The sequence below is a fragment of the Cupressus sempervirens genome, chromosome 1 (genome assembly GCF_028749045.1).
Source record: "Cupressus sempervirens isolate cs-2001-9-10 chromosome 1, ASM2874904v1, whole genome shotgun sequence".
NCBI lineage: Eukaryota > Viridiplantae > Streptophyta > Pinopsida > Cupressales > Cupressaceae > Cupressus > Cupressus sempervirens.
In genome coordinates, this window is record NC_143118.1 from 658,064,788 (window position 1) to 658,083,693 (window position 18,906).

Below are 18,906 nucleotides of genomic sequence, written 5' to 3' on the forward strand. Positions count from 1 at the left end.
AAGATGGACACCTTAAGGGTACTACAAGGCATTCAAACAAAACAAAAGACAGCTGAACATGACCTGCAATGGCTACGGGGAGCTCCGAGTACAAGGATGTCCTCCCATCCCTCTTCTTAAAGTCAAAGTTCTTTATGTTGTTTTCATGCTCAAAAGTCGTCTGGAAGATGACTTCTATTGTTTAGTGGGATAGATGTAGTCAGAATAAAGTAACTACTGTGTTTAGTACTTGTTAAAGCTTAGTTGGACTAGGTAGTTAGGAAGTGAGGGAATGCATCATTTGGTTCTCCCAACCAACCGACCCTTCTATAAGTACTTGGAATATTGCCAACGTATGGAGGATGTTTTTGGTATTAATAAAGAAACCATTTCCTTGCTTCCTGGTATTGTGGTATTAAAGGTACATTCTATGTTTTACTTGTGTATCTCAATTGCATTGTTCTATATCATTTGCATATCTCTATTATCTTGAGTCATATTTCCACTCTATATAGACCTTCCTTTTTGCTTCATAAAAAGAGCCATAATAATTGTACCAGAAGCAGTGGTAAGGTAAATGAAAAGCAATTGACAAACCGGTAGCAGCAGTCAAATATACGAAAAACTTAGAAGCCAAAGCAGGAATCCTAGGCCTAGAGGTGGAAGTGGTTGCCTGTCGAGGCGGATGCCGAGGTAAATGCTTGCAGAAGCTAGCTGGAAGTGCCTCCTAAGCATCCAAATGTCTGGGAGACATTTCCCGGTGGCTTCCACAAGCATATGCTTCTATTATTTGGTTAAAACTTAAGATTTATGTCCAGTTTAGGCTTGCAGAGAAGAAAGAATTCTTAATTGCTAAATCTGAAGGTTGACAATTATTGGTTACTTCGCATATGGAGGGCATTTGCAGAGCATTGTCTTGTGTTACAAGCAGAAAATGTGTCTGAGAGGTTGTGTGGCAGCAGATTTAAATCCAGAGATCAATTTCTACTATGCTTTTAAATTTTTCTGTACTTGGTGTCTTCCATTACAAATGCTAAGGAGATAATAGATAAGACTAAAGATGCAATACTATCTAATGTTGTTTTTAGTTCAGGAGATCTGTGGTTTTTGACTGAAGATTTTGGCAATATCTGTGAATTTGTTACTCTAGAACAATCCATTTATTCAATATTCAAGATTAATAAAATGCATTTTTTGGCATATATATGTATATAATATAGACAAATACACATATCCAAATGCATCTGCATCCTCCAAAAAAACAAATTCTGTGCATCCATGTACCTGCTTGTACCCGCTTCTCACATCCGCATCCAGATCTGCACCTGAATCGGTAACTTAGATGAAAAATAACATACTCATATCAATCGTCTTGCATTGGTTCTAGTGAGCTTTTGACTGTAGATATAACTTTGAAGTTGGTCGAACTTCGGAAAGGGTATGCATTCGGTGTAATTATTAAATAATCTGGATGTTGAACTTTACAAAAGAGTTCATTTTCTATCAAATATTCCATGCGTGGGTGAAGTGAAGGCTAGGTTTGGGCTGCAAACACTCAATTGCAGGAGAGATTTGTGGATCAAATCTTCAGCTGGGATGATAAAAGGTGTTTGGCGGTCCATTTTGTGGTGATAGAATATCACTTTTATTATTGGAAAATGCTGGCTCTGTGAACAACATGTGCAAGCATTTGGAGGCCTGAGAATGTCAAACACTTGGGTCTATAGGTAGGATGTAGCCCCCATCTCCTCCAGCAGGTGTTCAACTTATTATAGAGAAGGGGACGTGATAGACTCGGGCGTATTTGCAATTTGCACATCAAAATAACCAAGACATTTACCGCACAGCAGACTTGGAGATTACCATTGACATGTATTTGCCTGGTGGACTTCCAGCTATCTGTTCACCACCCAGAATTGGCCTTTCAAATCAGTGGTATTAATATTTGCAGATGGGGATGCAATAGAGGAATGAAATTGATTCTACTTAGCAGATTTGTGGTTGAAAGACATTAGCCAGATTGACACAGAGTCACATGCATCATTTCAGCCTTTAATGGTAATTCTGGAGGACTAATATAACAGTTCAATCGCCCTCACTTGCCCAGCATTTATCAGAATCAGTCCACGTGCTTGTTTGGAGAGACTTCACTTTATAAAATCACATATCCTTCATTGTTTTGACCGCTAACTTCAATTTGGAGGACAAATCAAGCAGTTCAGGGTGCCCACAGTCAACAACTTGGTGAATGGACGCCCAGCCTTTTTCCAGCCACCTGCATTAATTCTGGAGGCTACATGCTACAGATTAGACATAGTTTGATGCTCAGAACCTCACCAGCAGCAGCCTACCTGCCCAGATTAGAGTGGGAATAATCTCCCAGCTTCCATAGTTCTATATCTTGTCCTGGAATTTTCACCCAGCTTCTATAATTCTATTTATTGTTAATTAATTCTTAAAGAATATGTTGGTTTATCATAGAAAATCCAACTCTTTATTTAGCGCAATCACATTTAGCATTCAACACATTCATATTGAGAAAAATATCAAAACAATTGAAAACACAAAAAAAATTTTAAAAATCAGAATATTAGAAAATCCAAAAACATTTCTTCACGCTGCTCAGAGATTTAAATTTGCAAACAAAATTCAATATCCCAAGGCAAATTTGTAGTGGGTATATTTCATCAATCAACACATATGTAGTCTTTCATGTTGTCGGGTTATTGTGTAGTTAGATGGTTGGCACATCTGAGGGAGTTAGACGGTCATGACAGTTCGCCTCACAACCCCTTGGACACTAGATGTATGCATCATTTCCTTATTTGAGACATGTCGGTATGGAGTACATTGTGTCTGGTGATCAATGAATGTATATATTATTATTATCTCCCTTTACATTTCATGTTGAGTACTTTACTTTATGTATGCAATTGGTCTCTGCTACCCCTCGAGGGTAAACATTTGGCGTCGTTGCCATTTCAAATTTGGGGAAAGCGACGCAACCAATGGCATGCCACAAATAGAGTAAATGGGAATACCTCTGGAGGAGAACATGAGAGTTAACGAAAACGGAATACCCAAGTTGTTCGAAGAGGAGTATGAATTGGCAAAAAGCTTCCACATTTTGTTCCACTCGAGTATTGAAACCTTCGTACAGAGAGAAACTATACAGGAAGAAGTTCCGAAGGACATTGTCTGGGACTCACTGAACCTGAGCCCTGCCACTAACCGACTGTTGCATCAATTTCCAGACTATTGGCACAAGCCTTTCTGGCACAGAGACAACAATGCGAGGAGATCGAGCGAGAGCAGCGAAGGAAGCAGACCCTTTGGAACTTCAAGGAATGCAAGTGTCAGGAAACAAAAGAGCATGATGGAAATAACCGAAGCTCCCACCCATGAGCCCTAGGCCATTGGGAACGTGAGTAGGGTGTGAGTGAAAAAGAACACTAACCTCTGTAATGAAATGGTCACACAAACGAACATAATGATGTACGAAGACTTACATAAATAAAATTGTTCTTGTTAACTATGATGTTTCTTGAAGATTAATGCCAAATCAATTAAACAAAAACAAAAATAGAAATGAACAAAATAATGATGATATTACGCCGCACAAAGAGCTTTGGTCTTTGCACAACAAGTCAAGCGACAACAAAGGCTTAGGCAACTCGCTAATAGGTATGATGGTGGGGTCATAGAGGGTGACATCGGTGCAACAGGAGGTGCACTGAACAGAGAGCAGGGTTCGCCTAACCATTTGCGAGCGAAAATTACCAAGGACTCACTCGAAGAGACGCTTCAAAGGCTGAATTTGGTTGAGAAGACAAGGGAGGAGTTTTTGAACTTACATACGCCACAGGTGGAGAATGCAAACAGAAATAAAGAGGGAACCAATGTGGCTCAAGGTGCTGAAGGAGCAAGAGCGCACGGTGATTACTTTGTCTCAAATACACCATTCGAGTGAGTATAGTTCAATAGTAGACCACGCCTCTTCGCAGAAGTTATCACACCGCATTACACACAGGAAGAAGTGCACGCACAACAACAACAATTGTTACAGACACAACAGCCACCTATAGCACTACAGTGGGTGTCAGTTATGGCAGGGCCGAAATAGAAATTACTCAAGTTTACTGGTGATGGAAGGAAGATCCTGTTAGACATTGTTGTACGTGTGAAACTATCTAGGCGGCAAATGGTTTTACTGACAAAGATGAATGGGTTGAACAATTTCCTACAACACTACGGGGTGTTGCTATCGACTAGTATTCAGACATGGACAAAGCAAAAATAAATACATGGGACAATCTCAGGAAAGAATTCCAAGCAGAATTTAAACTGCTTCAAGATGACAATGAGATCGCCACAGAGATTTATAGTGCTAAGCAAGGAAAGAAGGAAACTGTCCAAGCATACAATAGAAGGTTGAAGGAATTCCTTGGAAAGATGGAAACCCAACTAGCGAATGAATTAAAGAAGAGACGATTTGTTGACGAATTAAACACATCTCTGAGAAGAAAAATGAGGATTGTACTGTCGACATCATACAATGATGCGTACAATAGAGTGATGAAGTTGGAAAGTGAAAGCAAAACTTTAAAGAAGAAAAAGAAAAGCTAGTCATCATCCTAGAGCAACGAATCCTCAAACGAGGATAGTAGCAGTGAGGATGAATCTAATAAAAAGGTACAAGCATTACAAAGGATATGGAATGCATGATGCGGGAGTTCAAGACAATCAAAGGAGGTGCAAGGTGAAATGACGAAGGAGAAATGTGGTGCACGGAATGCAAAGAGAACGAACACAAAATGAGCGTGTCCCAAAAGTCACTGTGACATCTGTTAGGTGATGGACCATTCCACCAAGGAATGCACGTATAACTTAAAGACAAGAGGACCGCAAGTCCTTTTCACTCAGGCACAACCATCTACCTCCGGGGCCGCCAACCAACAATTAAACAATGCATCATCTGGTGGGTTCCGAAATAACCGGTGATGAGGAAGAGGAGGTAACGAAAATAAAAGTTGGATACAATATGATTCGAAGGGCTAGCTGATGATTCAATGTCAGGCGTACAACTAGTGGGGCCACTTCACCCGAGACTACGACAAGAGTGACACACCGCAGAAGTTGTGTTGATGGTGCCCGGAGATCACGAAGAAGCCAACTGCCCGAAGCCTTGAGTCAACTTACTCAACATTGAGGAGGAAGAAGTATTGACAGTCACTCGTAACCAAGCAAACCAAACCATGTACCCTGATCCTCATACAGAGAAACAGAGAGTACAGGAAGCAAAAGAAGAAATAGAGAAGGCAACGAAAGCAAAGGGAGATACACCTATGGCTACAAGTAACTCTGGACGAACAGAGGTGGAGAATAAAATAATAGGGCGGATATTGCAAATGGAGGTTCTAATTAAATTACAAGACATCCACACCTTACCCTAGTTGAAGACAGCCTTACTTAACACCTGCACTGCACAACCAAGCGCCAACACCGTACAACAACCAAACGTTTTGGGAGGATCAACAGTAGACCCTATGCTAATTGCATTAAACAGTGGATGGTACCCCGCGGTAGTGGAGATGGCTATCCTCAAGACAGTCCTCATCGATACCATATTTGATTGAGGGTCGGGGGTGAATGTGCTTCCGGAGGAGACATAGAAGAAACCTGGGAAACCTACCTTGTGGCCCCCTACCTTCAACTTACTTGGTGTAGACTAGTATGGGATCAAACCTCTAGGAACATTGATGGCTCAGCTAGTCACGATTGGAACTCAGCCATTTGTGTTAGATTTTGTTGTGATTTCGTTAAAGAAGGGATATGATGCCATTCTCAGAAGGGGATGTCTATTAACAGTAAGGGCATACCACAATTGGAAGAGAAATGCACTTTCATTGGAGAGCGACAAAAGGAAGTTCATTATCGACCTTCGGACACAAATTGGTGAGGAGATGGTGTCAAAATTTAAGTCTAATGGAAAATCTAGGGGAAGGGACAAGGGATGAGATGATGGAGCCTAATGATGAAGGCATGCTAGAACTTGAACAATGTTTGGAAGATGACTTAGACTCCTTAAACAACCTCTTCCATTGGCAAATGGAAGATTTCGAGTTACTTCTAAGCTACAACATGCTAGGTGTAGAAGGAATGGATGCAGAAGAGGAGGTTTTTCCACTGGAGTTCAGAGAGTATAAAGGAGAAGCCCGGGTGAATGAAAGTCTTGCTGACAACTTCGATGCAGGGAAACTAATCAAATACAAAGAACCATCCGTACGTGTCACAAACCTTGGGGACGAAGAGAGTCCACACAACATCCTAGTTGGCAATGATTGGAATCTTGTGTTGAAGGCCACAACATTCAAAATCTTCATGGAGTACAAAGATGTGTTTGCGTAGAGTTACAAGGACTTGAAGGGTGTACCACTAGAGTTGTGTGTGCACCATATACCCGAAGTGCCTAGTGTGGTACTCATGTAGAAAAGACTGTACAGAATGAACAAGAGTTACATAGCTAGGGTTAACGAAGAGATCCAACACAAGTTGGAGGCAGGAATCATATTTCAAGTTGAAACAAGTGAATGGGTCTCACCCATGGTGATATCATTAAAGACAAAAGGGAAAATCACTAGAGTTCGATGGAGATGCACCGAGAGTTAGAGGGAGAGGAGAGAAGATCACTACAGCCCCAGGTCAAATCATAGGTAATTGGCACAGAGGTGGTTGTCACCATTGCTTCTACCTTGTTAGTCGAAATAGTGAGCATGGCGCAATTGGCACAACCAGAGGCATAGGAGGTCCAGGTGATTGACAAAGTGAGTATGTTCTTGCGACAACAATTATGGCTCACTCCTGCAGATGTCAGTCCCTCCATTCAGTCTCCAAGATGATAAGAAGTTTTGGCTAGAATACCAGCAGCAGCATAGGAAATAGGGATTCCACTATCCAAGGGTGTGCCAGGAGATGAGGGGGCCACGTTGGAGGTGGATGTAGTTGCCACACGAGGAATGGTGATTGATATAGACCAGCAGGTTGAGTAGGAGGATGAGGAGAGGTTCTCCTATGGGTCAGATGAAGAGAGATCCACAACATACATTAGGGATTTGGAGGATGTGCTTGAAAGAGGTTGAGTACTTGGACATAATGCTTTTACCAGAACAAGGGAACTGCAGCTGATCCAAACCTACATACAACGAACGTGCCCGGAATAGTTCCACTCTTGCTTTGAGGCAAGAGGGTGGCCAACAATAGAGACGCCAATAATGCTGGCAGACTAGGCTACAAAACCTGAATTGGGACCAATCACCAACACCATGGAAAGGCTTGCATATGAGATAGTACCGATGTATAAAGACGCCTACTATGCTCAGCAGTGTGCGGCTGCAAACAAAGTAGTAGTTGAGAGGTCTAGAGAGGTGGAGGCAAAGGCTCGGGAGGAGCTAGCCACTCACTTGGCTAGCCAACAGGCAACTCGAGTGGGAGAGTGAGAAATGCTCTTGCAGGACAAGGAAAAGGCTAAAAAGGGGCTACAGGAAGCTAAAGAAGCTTGTCTGTAGAAGGAAGCCGGGGCCATGGAGGCAACACTTTTACTGAAGGATGTTATGGAGGTTAACACGAAGACACAAAAGGATTTGTGCATCCGCACAGATTAGGTCTACAAGTTGTGTCAGTTGCTGAACACTCTAGGGACACAACCTCACCCCATAGTCTTTGTTTTTCTTGATGTATTTAGATAGTTATCTCCTATTTTGTTAGTTGTGAGTTGCCAAGGGACGACTCTTTTGGGGGGGATGATGTTGTTGGGTTATTGGGTAGTTGGCACATCTGAGGGAGTTACCCAGTCGCAACAGTTTTCCTCGCAACCCCTCGGATGCTATATGTATGCATCATTTCCTTATTTGAGACATGTTGGTATGGAGTACATTGTGTACAGTGATCAATGAATGAATATATTATTATTATCTTCCTTCACATTTCATGTTGAGTACTTTACTTTTTGTGTGCAATTAGTCTCTGTTACCCAACGAGGGTAAACATTTCATTGCTTCAACTTGGAACATTGTTCCATAAAGAAATCAGTCAGTTCAAGTTTGGCGCAGCCAGCATATGCAAAGAAATCCATCCACTAACATTCCGATGGTCTTTGCCAAATAAATTATATAATGGCACACAAATTCCTTGCTTGCAGCTCTTTACAAAATAATTGTCTTTTGAATGACTTCACTAATTTTAAAATGTAAACCGTTATGTCCATGTAAGAAATTTGAAAGAAATCTTTAACAATTTGCTAAGGCAGATAGGTTCACTATTAAAATCAACATCCAATAGGGTTTTCATCCTAGGGTTTGGTTCCTCAAGAGTTCTCCAAAATCCACTTAGAAGAAACAATCCAACCATATTTAAATAATCCTCAACTTGTAATATTATATTTATCCTAGAAACATCTCAAAGGACTTTTTAAATTCTTGCATTTTTTAATATTTCATTAAGTTCAAAAAATTAAGTGACCCTAATAGTTCCCTTTTAATATTTGCTTATGTCACCTGATAGCACATTATTAAATTCATTTATTTAAACTATCCCCAAAATTTATTTAATTAGATAATATTGAATAATTAATTTAAATTATTCCCTTTATCATGGACTTCAGCCTACAGGAGTAAGATAGGGGGAATCCCCTCCAAGGCCACTCCTTTGAAGGGGAAATTCAATTCTCACTTCCCAAAATTGGTTTCTCTCAGGCAATTGTAGATAAGGATGCTAAAGAATTTGATCACTCTTTCAAAGTGGCATGCACTATTGGCAAGTCTCTCCTTTTGATGAGATACTCTTGAATCACTTTTCTCCTCAACCATATCTTTGATGTCCAAAATTTCCTCAGGTTCCAATACCATTCTGCCTTCCATGTCTCAAGGTAGAAGCTTAGATGACAATGTGCTCTGCTTCCCTAGTGCCTTCTTGACACATGAAACATAGAACACATTACATCAATTTTGAGCATCTCCGAAAGCTTAAGTTCATATGTTACCGAACAATCCTATAAGGGCCATAGAAGTGATATTTTAACTTGAATTCATCACTTTTCTTTAAGGATGACTCAAATTTGTGCCTATTTGCATGTATTTTTTATTGTTTCAAGAAACTTTGAAGATAATGCTTGTGTATCTTATGGATGTTCCAGCTCTCTTGATCCAATCCTTAGCTTTGGGAGCCTTTCTATCACCGAAAGATAAATCCAGAAACAATAGTGCATCATATCCGTATAAAGCTTTGAAGGATCATCCTAATCAGCATGTGATAAATGGTATCATAATAGTGCTCACCCAAATGCAACCACCTAATCCAAGCCTTTTATTGCTCCAACACATAGCTAATATAATATCCATCCACCCATTTATTTACTATATTTGTTTTCCCATCAGTCCATGGGTGGTAACTTGTACTAGTGGTCAATTTCTATGCCAACCAATCTAAATAGTTCTTGCCAAAAGATACTAAAAAATACATTATCTTAATCACTAATTCCATGGAGTTTGAATACCACTGGGAAGAAAAAATTACAATACATTGTGCCTTAATTTTTGTTAAAATAACAAAGAAATGAGTAAACTTGGTCAACCAATCAACTACCCCAAATATAGTCTCTTCCCTACACCTTAAATTGACAATTGATGAAGTTTGTTGTCTATACTCTTCTTTTCTGGAGTAGGGCAAAATATATTATGACTTGTTTTATTGACAATTTATTCTTAGACATGTCCTCAGACATCATCGTTGAGCACCTTTCATAAAAGCATGTCTTTGATTTGCTTGTAAGTTTAAAAAAGCATGGATGCCCTACTAGTGGATTATAATAGATGGTTTTCAAAATATTTTCTAAATCATATCATCTACTTCTGTGCACTTGTCATCCTAAATTTTTTCATCAATAACTTGACATTCAAATGTGTATTTGAATGCTCAACCAAAAGCGAGGTTTCCAATAAGTTGAAATATCTGAAAGAGAACAAATAGAGAGCTTCCTAGAAAGAGTAGATGTCAGCAATAATATTCATTTCCCCTTAACCAATTCTATGTCAAAGTCATACACATGTTCACAATTAATTGGACAACATTTTTCAAGATCCACCATCTCTGGGGGCTCAATGAGAATTTTAAAAATCAATTATGCATCCTTGATTTGTCCCTCGCAATCAATTACCTTCAATAACAGTGCCCTTTTGGGTGACATTGCAAAAATATTTATTGTAGGCCGATTTTTGCAATCTTTCCATCCATCAAAAATAATAGATTCCTATTTCAATCCAAGAATTTCTAATTAGTTTGAGTGACTTCTTTACAATTTCTTTTTCTTTTTCTAATACGGTTGGCGCACATCTGTTATACCCAAGACCTGTAAAACTTGAAGGTGCATCATTGACTTTCATTACCATTTCCCACCAATTAGGGGATGTCACCAAGTCGAAAAGGAAGACCATTGGCATAAATTGATCGCACAACTTTTTGTTGTGCAATATCTCATCCTTCATTTTAAAGTTTCCTAACCAATGGGTCACAATTGTCGAAGGAAAGTGATTTCTATCTTGGATAGAGGGTGTCTCTAGGAAAGGGTGTTGGGAGGCTATTTTGAAATTGTAATATTTTTAATTGGTGTTTTCTTTGCTAAAGGATGATATTTTCATTTTGCCCTTTCACATGCAACATCAATTTCTTCTTTGGTAACAGGATTGGCATTTAGGATGGATATTACAAACAATATATTCTCACGACTTGGGTAAGTCCCTTGGGGGGCTTCACTTGAGAATGACATTCTATGTGGAACACTTGCTAAAGTTACAGGACAGGATTGTATTCTGCCCCTCATACCTATCTCATGGCTGGTCACATGCGCTCCATATCTCTCTTAGTTCATTCAGAGAGGGTTCACATCAGTTACCTATTCAAATCTGCCATCATTTGGCCAGGGATGACGCGATCTGCTAGCTTTGTGATATGGAGGAGGCTGAGATGGAGACTGGCTTTATTTTTCGCTGCCCCATCTACTATGAGATCAAAGGGAGATTCTATTGCTTATTCAGGGAGACTTAGTCTCTCCCATCCTTTTCTAGATATACGGATCAGAGGTGTCTCATCCTCTATCTTCAGGAGGCTAAGAAGCTCAAGGACCTCACTCTGCAGCAGTTGTTTCCCTTGGGATCGCAGTCCAATCAGCCTATTACCTCATTCTCGTGGTGGTTTCTCCCACACAGGGTATCAAGCAGCCACTTGATCCTCCTTCTAGGTCCTCCAGGGTTGTTAGACATCACAGCTCTTCCACTCAGCATCGACCTTCTAGTTCTTCCAGTGGCCCTCGGAGATGGCTTGGGTTTTCTTGCCGTAGGGTCTATCCATTGGTTCTGGACTATTTCCAGTTGCGTGGAGCAACTAGCTAGACTGTTTGATTTGGTGACCTTTCCTCTTGCTCTTGTTTTTCTGTTCTGTTTTGCTCCCCGGACACCATTTGGTGCTCCTATTGTGGGCTGTTTTTCTCCTTTGTTTCAGCAGTCCCTGGACCCTCTTGTTGATCTTTTGTTCGATGTTAATAAATTGATCTTATGTTGTCTTGTTCTGTAATGAATACCATGATATTTTCTTTTCGTAAACCCTTCTTATTTCACTATTCACATATTTTAATCTCACAGAAACTCAACACATAAGTAAGCTTTTGCTTGACTATATGAGGTCTTAAATTGAACTTCATACTCATCAAAATACCAAATAAAAGCCCCACCTATTGGAATTTTATGAAGCATATTTCCTCCAAGTACTTAGGAGTAAAAAATAACTAGTGGAAAAACTTGATGAAGGGAAAGGTAGTAATAAAATAGGGGTTTAAGCCTTTCGACATATTTGCATCCACATCATCACAAGATGCTACAATCATGGAGACATAACAAGGAGAATCAAGGACTGACAATATGGTGTACACAAAAAATAGTGGTCAAGAATTATGTAGAGATATGAAATCCAAGAGGCAACTTCTACAAAATGATCAACAATTTTGAATCTTTAGGGAATTGTAGTAGCATAGAGCAAGTGTGCAACCATTGAAAATATTATCGATGAAATTATCATGTGGAAGGATGGTTGTATACTTCTCTTTTTTCACAAACAAAACATGATTATACAAGGTTAAAGAGTAGGTGATGTGTTGTACACACATAACCTATGTTTTGAAAAGAGGGGCTTGATGGGTAACTTGTATAACGGTCAAATGGGTAAGTTGTGGAGAAATCTCCATTGGATAATTGTTGGCTTAATAAGTGGTAAGATTCTTGAGGATTTTCTTTAACACTAGAATTATAAAATGAGAGGCTTATATAATGCATTCATTAGTTATAGGATCATAGAACCATATAATATCTGGTTTAGGACATCATGAAAGGATATTAGTACTATTTTTTGCTACTTTATCTCAAGAATATTCTTCTCTATTGTTGTATATTGAATTTTAAGGTACACTGGTATCCATCATACATATTATGTATTTATGGTAATATTTGTGCAGAGACTTGGTACTTAATAATTACTGACTGCTTGTGTAAACATGATAGGTGGTAATTTGTACACAACAATACAATATCTGCATTTGAGGTCTGTACATGTCGTAGCTTGTTCCCTGCCATTTGCGTTTATGTTCCTAAGATAAGGAAGGATGAATTTGAATACAACATTTTACACAAACATAAACAAATACACCATGTTATTGCACGAGGAGTTTAATCCTCAAGGCATCTATGTTATATGATTATTTAAATTCTATGTACATGGAAGAATGAGTTTGTTCTTAAGTAGTACTTCTTAGCAGAAAATGTTAGGGATCACAATAGATGATTTTCTATTAAAAAAAATAATGAGTACTGATTTTCTGATATTCAAGAATAAAAACTATCATTCAGTATGCTACAGAGGATCTTATTCTTCAAATTATGATTGCTTTTTAAAATATTTGTTTTCTTATGGCCTATTCTGAGCACTCCAATCTGTTGTGATTTTATGAATATAGTCCTTTTTCTTTCCTCAATTACTAACATCTAACTATTTGAAATCCACACATTTGTTGAAAATGCCTTTTTGATCTCTTGCAGACATTCAATGAGTTCTTCACAAGAGAGCTTAAGCCAGGTTGTCGGCCAATTGCATATGAAGATAATGACCATGTAGCTGTTTGTGGTGCCGATTCACGACTTATGGCATTTAAGTCCCAGGATTACAGTAAACGATTTTGGATAAAGGTAAAACTTTAATCCATCATCCTTTGGTCCTTCTAAATAAATAGCAAGAAATAACAAAACAATTCGATTTTAACATATTTCTATGTAGGGATCATGGGTGATTGAAATTCTGGGATATCACATTTATGCGTGTCCTTTTGTAGGTATATTTACCTATATGAATATTGTCTATATTTGTTTTCGGTTGAATATATGTATCATAGATTACATATAAAATGAATGTTAGTTATATCAGCTGAGACCTGTAATAACATGTGGATTTTCTTCCTATGAAAGCTGAAAAAGAAATCATGTGATCCTTGTCCCAAGAATAAAAAGTATTTATCCTCTTGGAAACAATTAATTCTTTATTTAAGTTGCATAGCAAGATTTCCTTGAAAATTAGGCAAGAGCCTACAACACAATGGTAAATTGTGAGCCTCATAATTGGGAGGTCTTGGGTTCAAGTCTAATCGAACTTAATAAACAATAATAATAATTAATCACAAAACATAATAATAATAATAATAATTAATCTTGGCTTTGGCTTGTTACTGATAAAAACAAAAAAAATTCTTTGAAAATTATTAAAGTCGTGTAGGACAATGGAAATCATCTTTATTTGGATTTTCAACACTATGACTAATATTTTTAAGTCAATGCTATGAATCCATTCTCCCGTGAGTGTGCTACCAATGTGATTTTGAACTGCTACGTTACATTTAGCCTCAATTCCACCTCATATAGCCAGCACCAAACTTAGTGTCATTCTTTCAGAGTAATCACAACCCTCACTAACTGCTATGCCCTTAACATCCCTTACATGCTCACACAAAATTTCCATCAGATTTGAATTCCTCGAAAGGTAGCATATCTTTGCAGCTACTCTTCAACCCAAACAAAATTTGTGTCCAACAAAAGATTAGGAAATATACACCTTCATCCCTATTAGATATTGTATTATACATATGGCATTGAACTATTACAATTTACAACCAATATTTGCATCATCTTCAAAATTAGGAAATTTGTCTCTAAAAGATAACTCAGAAATTTCATAATATGGTACATTGGAGGCACTGTGAAATATCTGGGTGATACCTAAACCTAAACCAACAATCCCTTAGGGTTTTCTTCCTAGGGTTACAAGGTCCAAGAAGCTCTCTAAAATGATATCAGAAAAACAACCAAGGATAAATCAAATGAGGCCCAAAGTGCTATTTTAAAACCAGTGGTGAAGCTTTTAGACACTTGTTAGGTTTTCCCTCTCTTTTCTGATTTAAACTTAAGCTTGGGGAAATAATAAAGTGACTATTAAAACTTCATTCAAATAACCATAAAAGTCACTTCATGAACTTTCTTAAATTAATTAAAGAGTTTTTCTCGTTAGTGAATTTTCATGGGTAATGGTAAATAATTAAATTAATTGATTCGCTTTCACCAACTATAGGTTATGGGAATTAGTTAGGATACTAATTCCTCCTGGATTGAATATGTGGAAACCATAGTAGCACAGAGACGCATCCCCACATTTTTGCCCCACATCTTTGTCATGTCCCCACTCTAGCTCAGTCTAACAGAGACATGTGAGTCAGCTTATTATGGGGTCTTGTAGGCTGACAGGGATGGATAGAGACCTAGTATGGTTATTCAGTGTTGGGGACTTGGTTTTCTGGTGGGTATTGATCAGTTGGGTGACGTTCCTTGTTTTTAGGAGGCAGTTCCTACATGTATGGGGTTCATTCCTACTTTTTAGGAGGTATGATCATGCCTAGGGTTGGGTTTCCATGAGATGACCCTTTGGGTTCAGTTTCAGAGGGATAGGGCTTGTTTCCTAAATTTTAGGAGCATCCCTAGATTTAGGGATGAGACTACCAGTGGATCCTTGATTTCCGACTTCAGTCACAGACAGGTGACAGGATGATTTTATGGTTTGTGATGTCAGTTGGGCAGTTTGTGGCTATTTGGGTTATATTTTTAATATTTCCGAAGTTAGCGTTTAATATTTAAATAAGGCTAAGTTAATAGCCATTTTGGAGTAATAAGGGAATTTTGGCCTCATCTGGATGCGTATCCCATGTTATGATAGCTCGTTGGAAAGGTCTTGAAATTCTCTAAATCTTCCTCTTTGGTCTCAGGGCAATTCGGTGAGCGGATTTATTACTATGGTGGAAAAGGTCATTTTCTAGTGACATGGTCACTTTAAAATAAGATTTAATTCATTTTTATAGCCAACGCCAATTGGGGGTCACTTTAGGGTTCGAATTGCTTTGCAAGGGGTTATAAGGAGATGGGCACCATTTCTCATGATTATGCATATTTTTCAAACACTTCTTTTCAAATTTGCTCTGCTTGAGCGATTTGCATTCTGGGACGCAAACCCCAGGGTAATTGCTGGCTGGGACGTAACCCTCAGCAGCATTGGGTATTAGTTTGTCAGTAGTTTCAACAGTATTCAGGAGGAAGGTAGACGCCACTTCAGCTTGGGCCTACAGTTTGTTTTGTTGGGCATGTTCTTTGGCGTATGGAAGGTGAATTCTAGCAGCCGTACACTATCATTTCTTGCAGCCGTACTTGCAGCCGTACTCTGTCATTTGCAGCACTTGGATACATAGAAAAATTGGTTACTCAGTAGCAAAATCTTGCATCTTATCAGCTCGTTTTCATCAGCCAGTTGTGGCGTCATTGTTAGAGGAAATGTACTGGATCTTTTATTTGGCTCTTTAATTCAGAGATCTGCTTGGTACGATTTGTATCAACTTTGACTTTACTGCATATTGTTATTTATTTTTAGACTCTTTTCTTGCCATTTGTTACTTCTCATTTCTATGTGGAATAATCATCAAAAACACAAAAACAAACAAACTCTTCTGCATTTCCGTCTAGTTCTACAAGAAAACATTAATAAACAGAAAAAACAAAAATAAAATAAATCTACAGCAGATTTGCAGCAGAGATCCATCAGGGATCTTTCAGTGGTATCAGAGCTTACATCCTGCCAGCCTGTAGGGTTTGTGAGAAATTGTCACAACAGATTTTGGCATCTGGGTATTGGATAAAAGTTTTTGATAAATCATTTCAGCATCTGGGTAGTCACTAGTTGGTGGATTGAATACAAATCTATGCATCCTGGTCGAGAAATACACAGATTCTACGAGCGCAGGAGAAACCAGTGGCAAGCAGAGGCCGCCAGAGATGCACAAATACCAGCTATGGGTGAGGCACAGGGTGCTGCTGGCGACAGCATGCCTACAGAGGCAGAAGAAAGAGAGATGGTGCGGAACCTATTCACTACTCAACCCAGGATCGCTCAGGCTCTAGACAGGTTACAGGATACTTTGGAGGGTTTGGAGATGGGTGGACACAGAGGCAGGCAAAGTAGATCAGTTTCGGTGGCTGGTAGTCAGCATAACCATTAGTCCCATTCTTCAGTTGGGAGCTCCCTTCATTCCAGTAGGAGGCATCGCCATCGTACACCTACTATGAATAGGCCATTGCTTCCCCAATTCATACCAGGTGAACGGCCAGCGCAGGTGGAACCACCAGAAGTGGGGTTTCAGGAGTCAGTTTTGACGGCCACAGCTGAGTGGAGAGCTCTACCTCCTAAGGTTAGGGACGTCTTCCCTCTTCTCCAGTATTGTGCACAGCGTAGAGATACAACCAGGTTTAGGGGAGATCATGGTAATAGACTACCACAACAGCAACAGAATTATGACCTCAATAGAGCTACTGGGAAGATTACATTGGCCCCATATAATGGCTCAGGAGACACTAGTGCACGAGCTTGGGTCCACAAGCTGGACATATACCTTTCATTGAGGTCCATGCCTAAGCGTGAGGCTATTCAGTTTGTTGTGTTGCATTTAGAGGGGATTGCCTATGATTGGTGGCACCATGGATTGGTCACCCAGGATCACGCCTTAGTTCACTCCTATGCTGAGTTCACCGAGCGACTTATTGCACGATTTGACTGTAAGGATACAGAACTTTATTACAGGGAGTTGGCTCACCTTAAACAAACTGGTCATGCAGAAGCCTATATTAATGAGTTCCAGCATATTGCAGTTATGGTACCGGATATGCCCCAGAAACGTAGTGTGATGTTGTTCATTGAGGGTTTACAGGATAGACTAAAAGGATTGGTACGTGCTTTCCAACCAGCTACTCTTAAGGAGGTTATTGATGTGACATTGAGATTGGATACTGTTCCCACTTCTTATTAGGCAGATAAGAAACCATTTAGAGATTCACGGCTTGCACAGAAGGCCAATACGACATAGAACAAAGGAGGGACCTCATCTAAAACTCCTTCGATGAATCAGGAGACGAGGAATGAATTGAGGAGGAAAAAGTTGTGTTTTTTCTGCAAAGAACCATGGGAACCAGGACACCGTTGCATGGGTAAAGGAAAGGTTCATTTGATTGAGGTGACTTCTGAGTTAGGAGATGAGGAGGTTCCTGATACTGATATTGAGGATAATACAGAGGATGTTGAGCATTTTCCGACACAGTTGGAGTTAGACACTGCTGAGCCTGTGGCATCAGCTAAAGTAGCTATGGCTACCCTCTCTAGTTATCCTAAGTTTCATGCCTTCCGATTGAAAGGTACACTTAAGGGTAAGCGGATCACCAGTTTGGTAGACACAGGTGCTACACATAACTTTATTGATCAAAAATTAGTTGAGAGGCATGGCTTACAGTACGAGGAGTTTGGTGGTTTTGGAGTGAAGGTGGTTGATGGTGCCATTTTGGGTTGTACCAAGCGGATTCCACAGCTTATTATTCAGATGGGAGATTATACTTTGATTGATGACTTCTATGTGCTTCCCATAGAAGATTATGATGTGGTTTTGGGCATGCAGTGGTTACAGGGTATTGGGCGTTACATTATTGATCACCACCGTATGCAGTTAGAGTTTCTTTCTAGCAGGCAGAAGGTGATTTTGAGGGCAGCGTCAGATGGTGGACCCAGCGAGGTACTTAGCATAATGGAGAGTCAGTCTCTATTTGCTAAGCTTTCCAAATGTGAGTTTGGATTGGGGAGGTGTTATATTTGGGTCATGTGATCAGTGCTGAGGGGGTGAAGGTGCATGAAGAGAAGATTCAGACGATTCAGAATTGGCCTATCCCTCGGAACATTACTGAGTTACGAGGGTTCCTTGGATTGTGTGCTTATTATAGAAGATTTGTGAAGGGTTTCTCACAGCTGGCAGCACCTTTGACAGATCTCACAAAGAAAGGATCATTCAGATGGACAGAACAAGCACAGGGGGTCTTTGATAGACTCAAGGAAGTTATGAGTACTTGCCCCGTTTTGGCACTACCTGATTTCTCGCAGCCATTTGTCCTGGAGTGTGATGCGTCGGGCTTGGGTATAGGAGCGGTGTTGATGCAGAATAGACACCCCATTGCCTATGAGAGCAGGAAGTTGCAAAACAAAGAAAAGTTGTACTCTACCTATGATAAGGAAATGTTAGCTATTATGCATGCATTAGCCAAGTTCAAACAGTATCTTGTTGGCAGTAAATTTGTGGTGAGAACAGACCATAACAGTCTGAAGTATTTTCTAAATCAAACAGAGCTCAATGATCGACAACAAAAATGGGTTAGCAAAATTTAGGCTTATGACTTTGATATTGAATTCATAAAGGGGAAGAATAATAAT

At 39.5% G+C, this 18,906-nt stretch overlaps 1 protein-coding gene across 2 annotated transcripts in view; it reads left to right on the top strand.

The window, feature by feature from the left end:
• Window positions 1-18,906, top strand: part of LOC149579614 (phosphatidylserine decarboxylase proenzyme 3-like) — a 327,375-nt gene that overhangs the window by 261,691 nt on the left and 46,778 nt on the right. For both annotated transcript variants that reach the window (XM_089786112.1, XM_089786119.1), the window contains one exon: window positions 13,116-13,262. In XM_089786112.1, coding sequence (XP_089642238.1) covers window positions 13,116-13,262 — 147 coding nt within the window. The remainder of the gene's footprint in view (window positions 1-13,115; window positions 13,263-18,906) is intronic.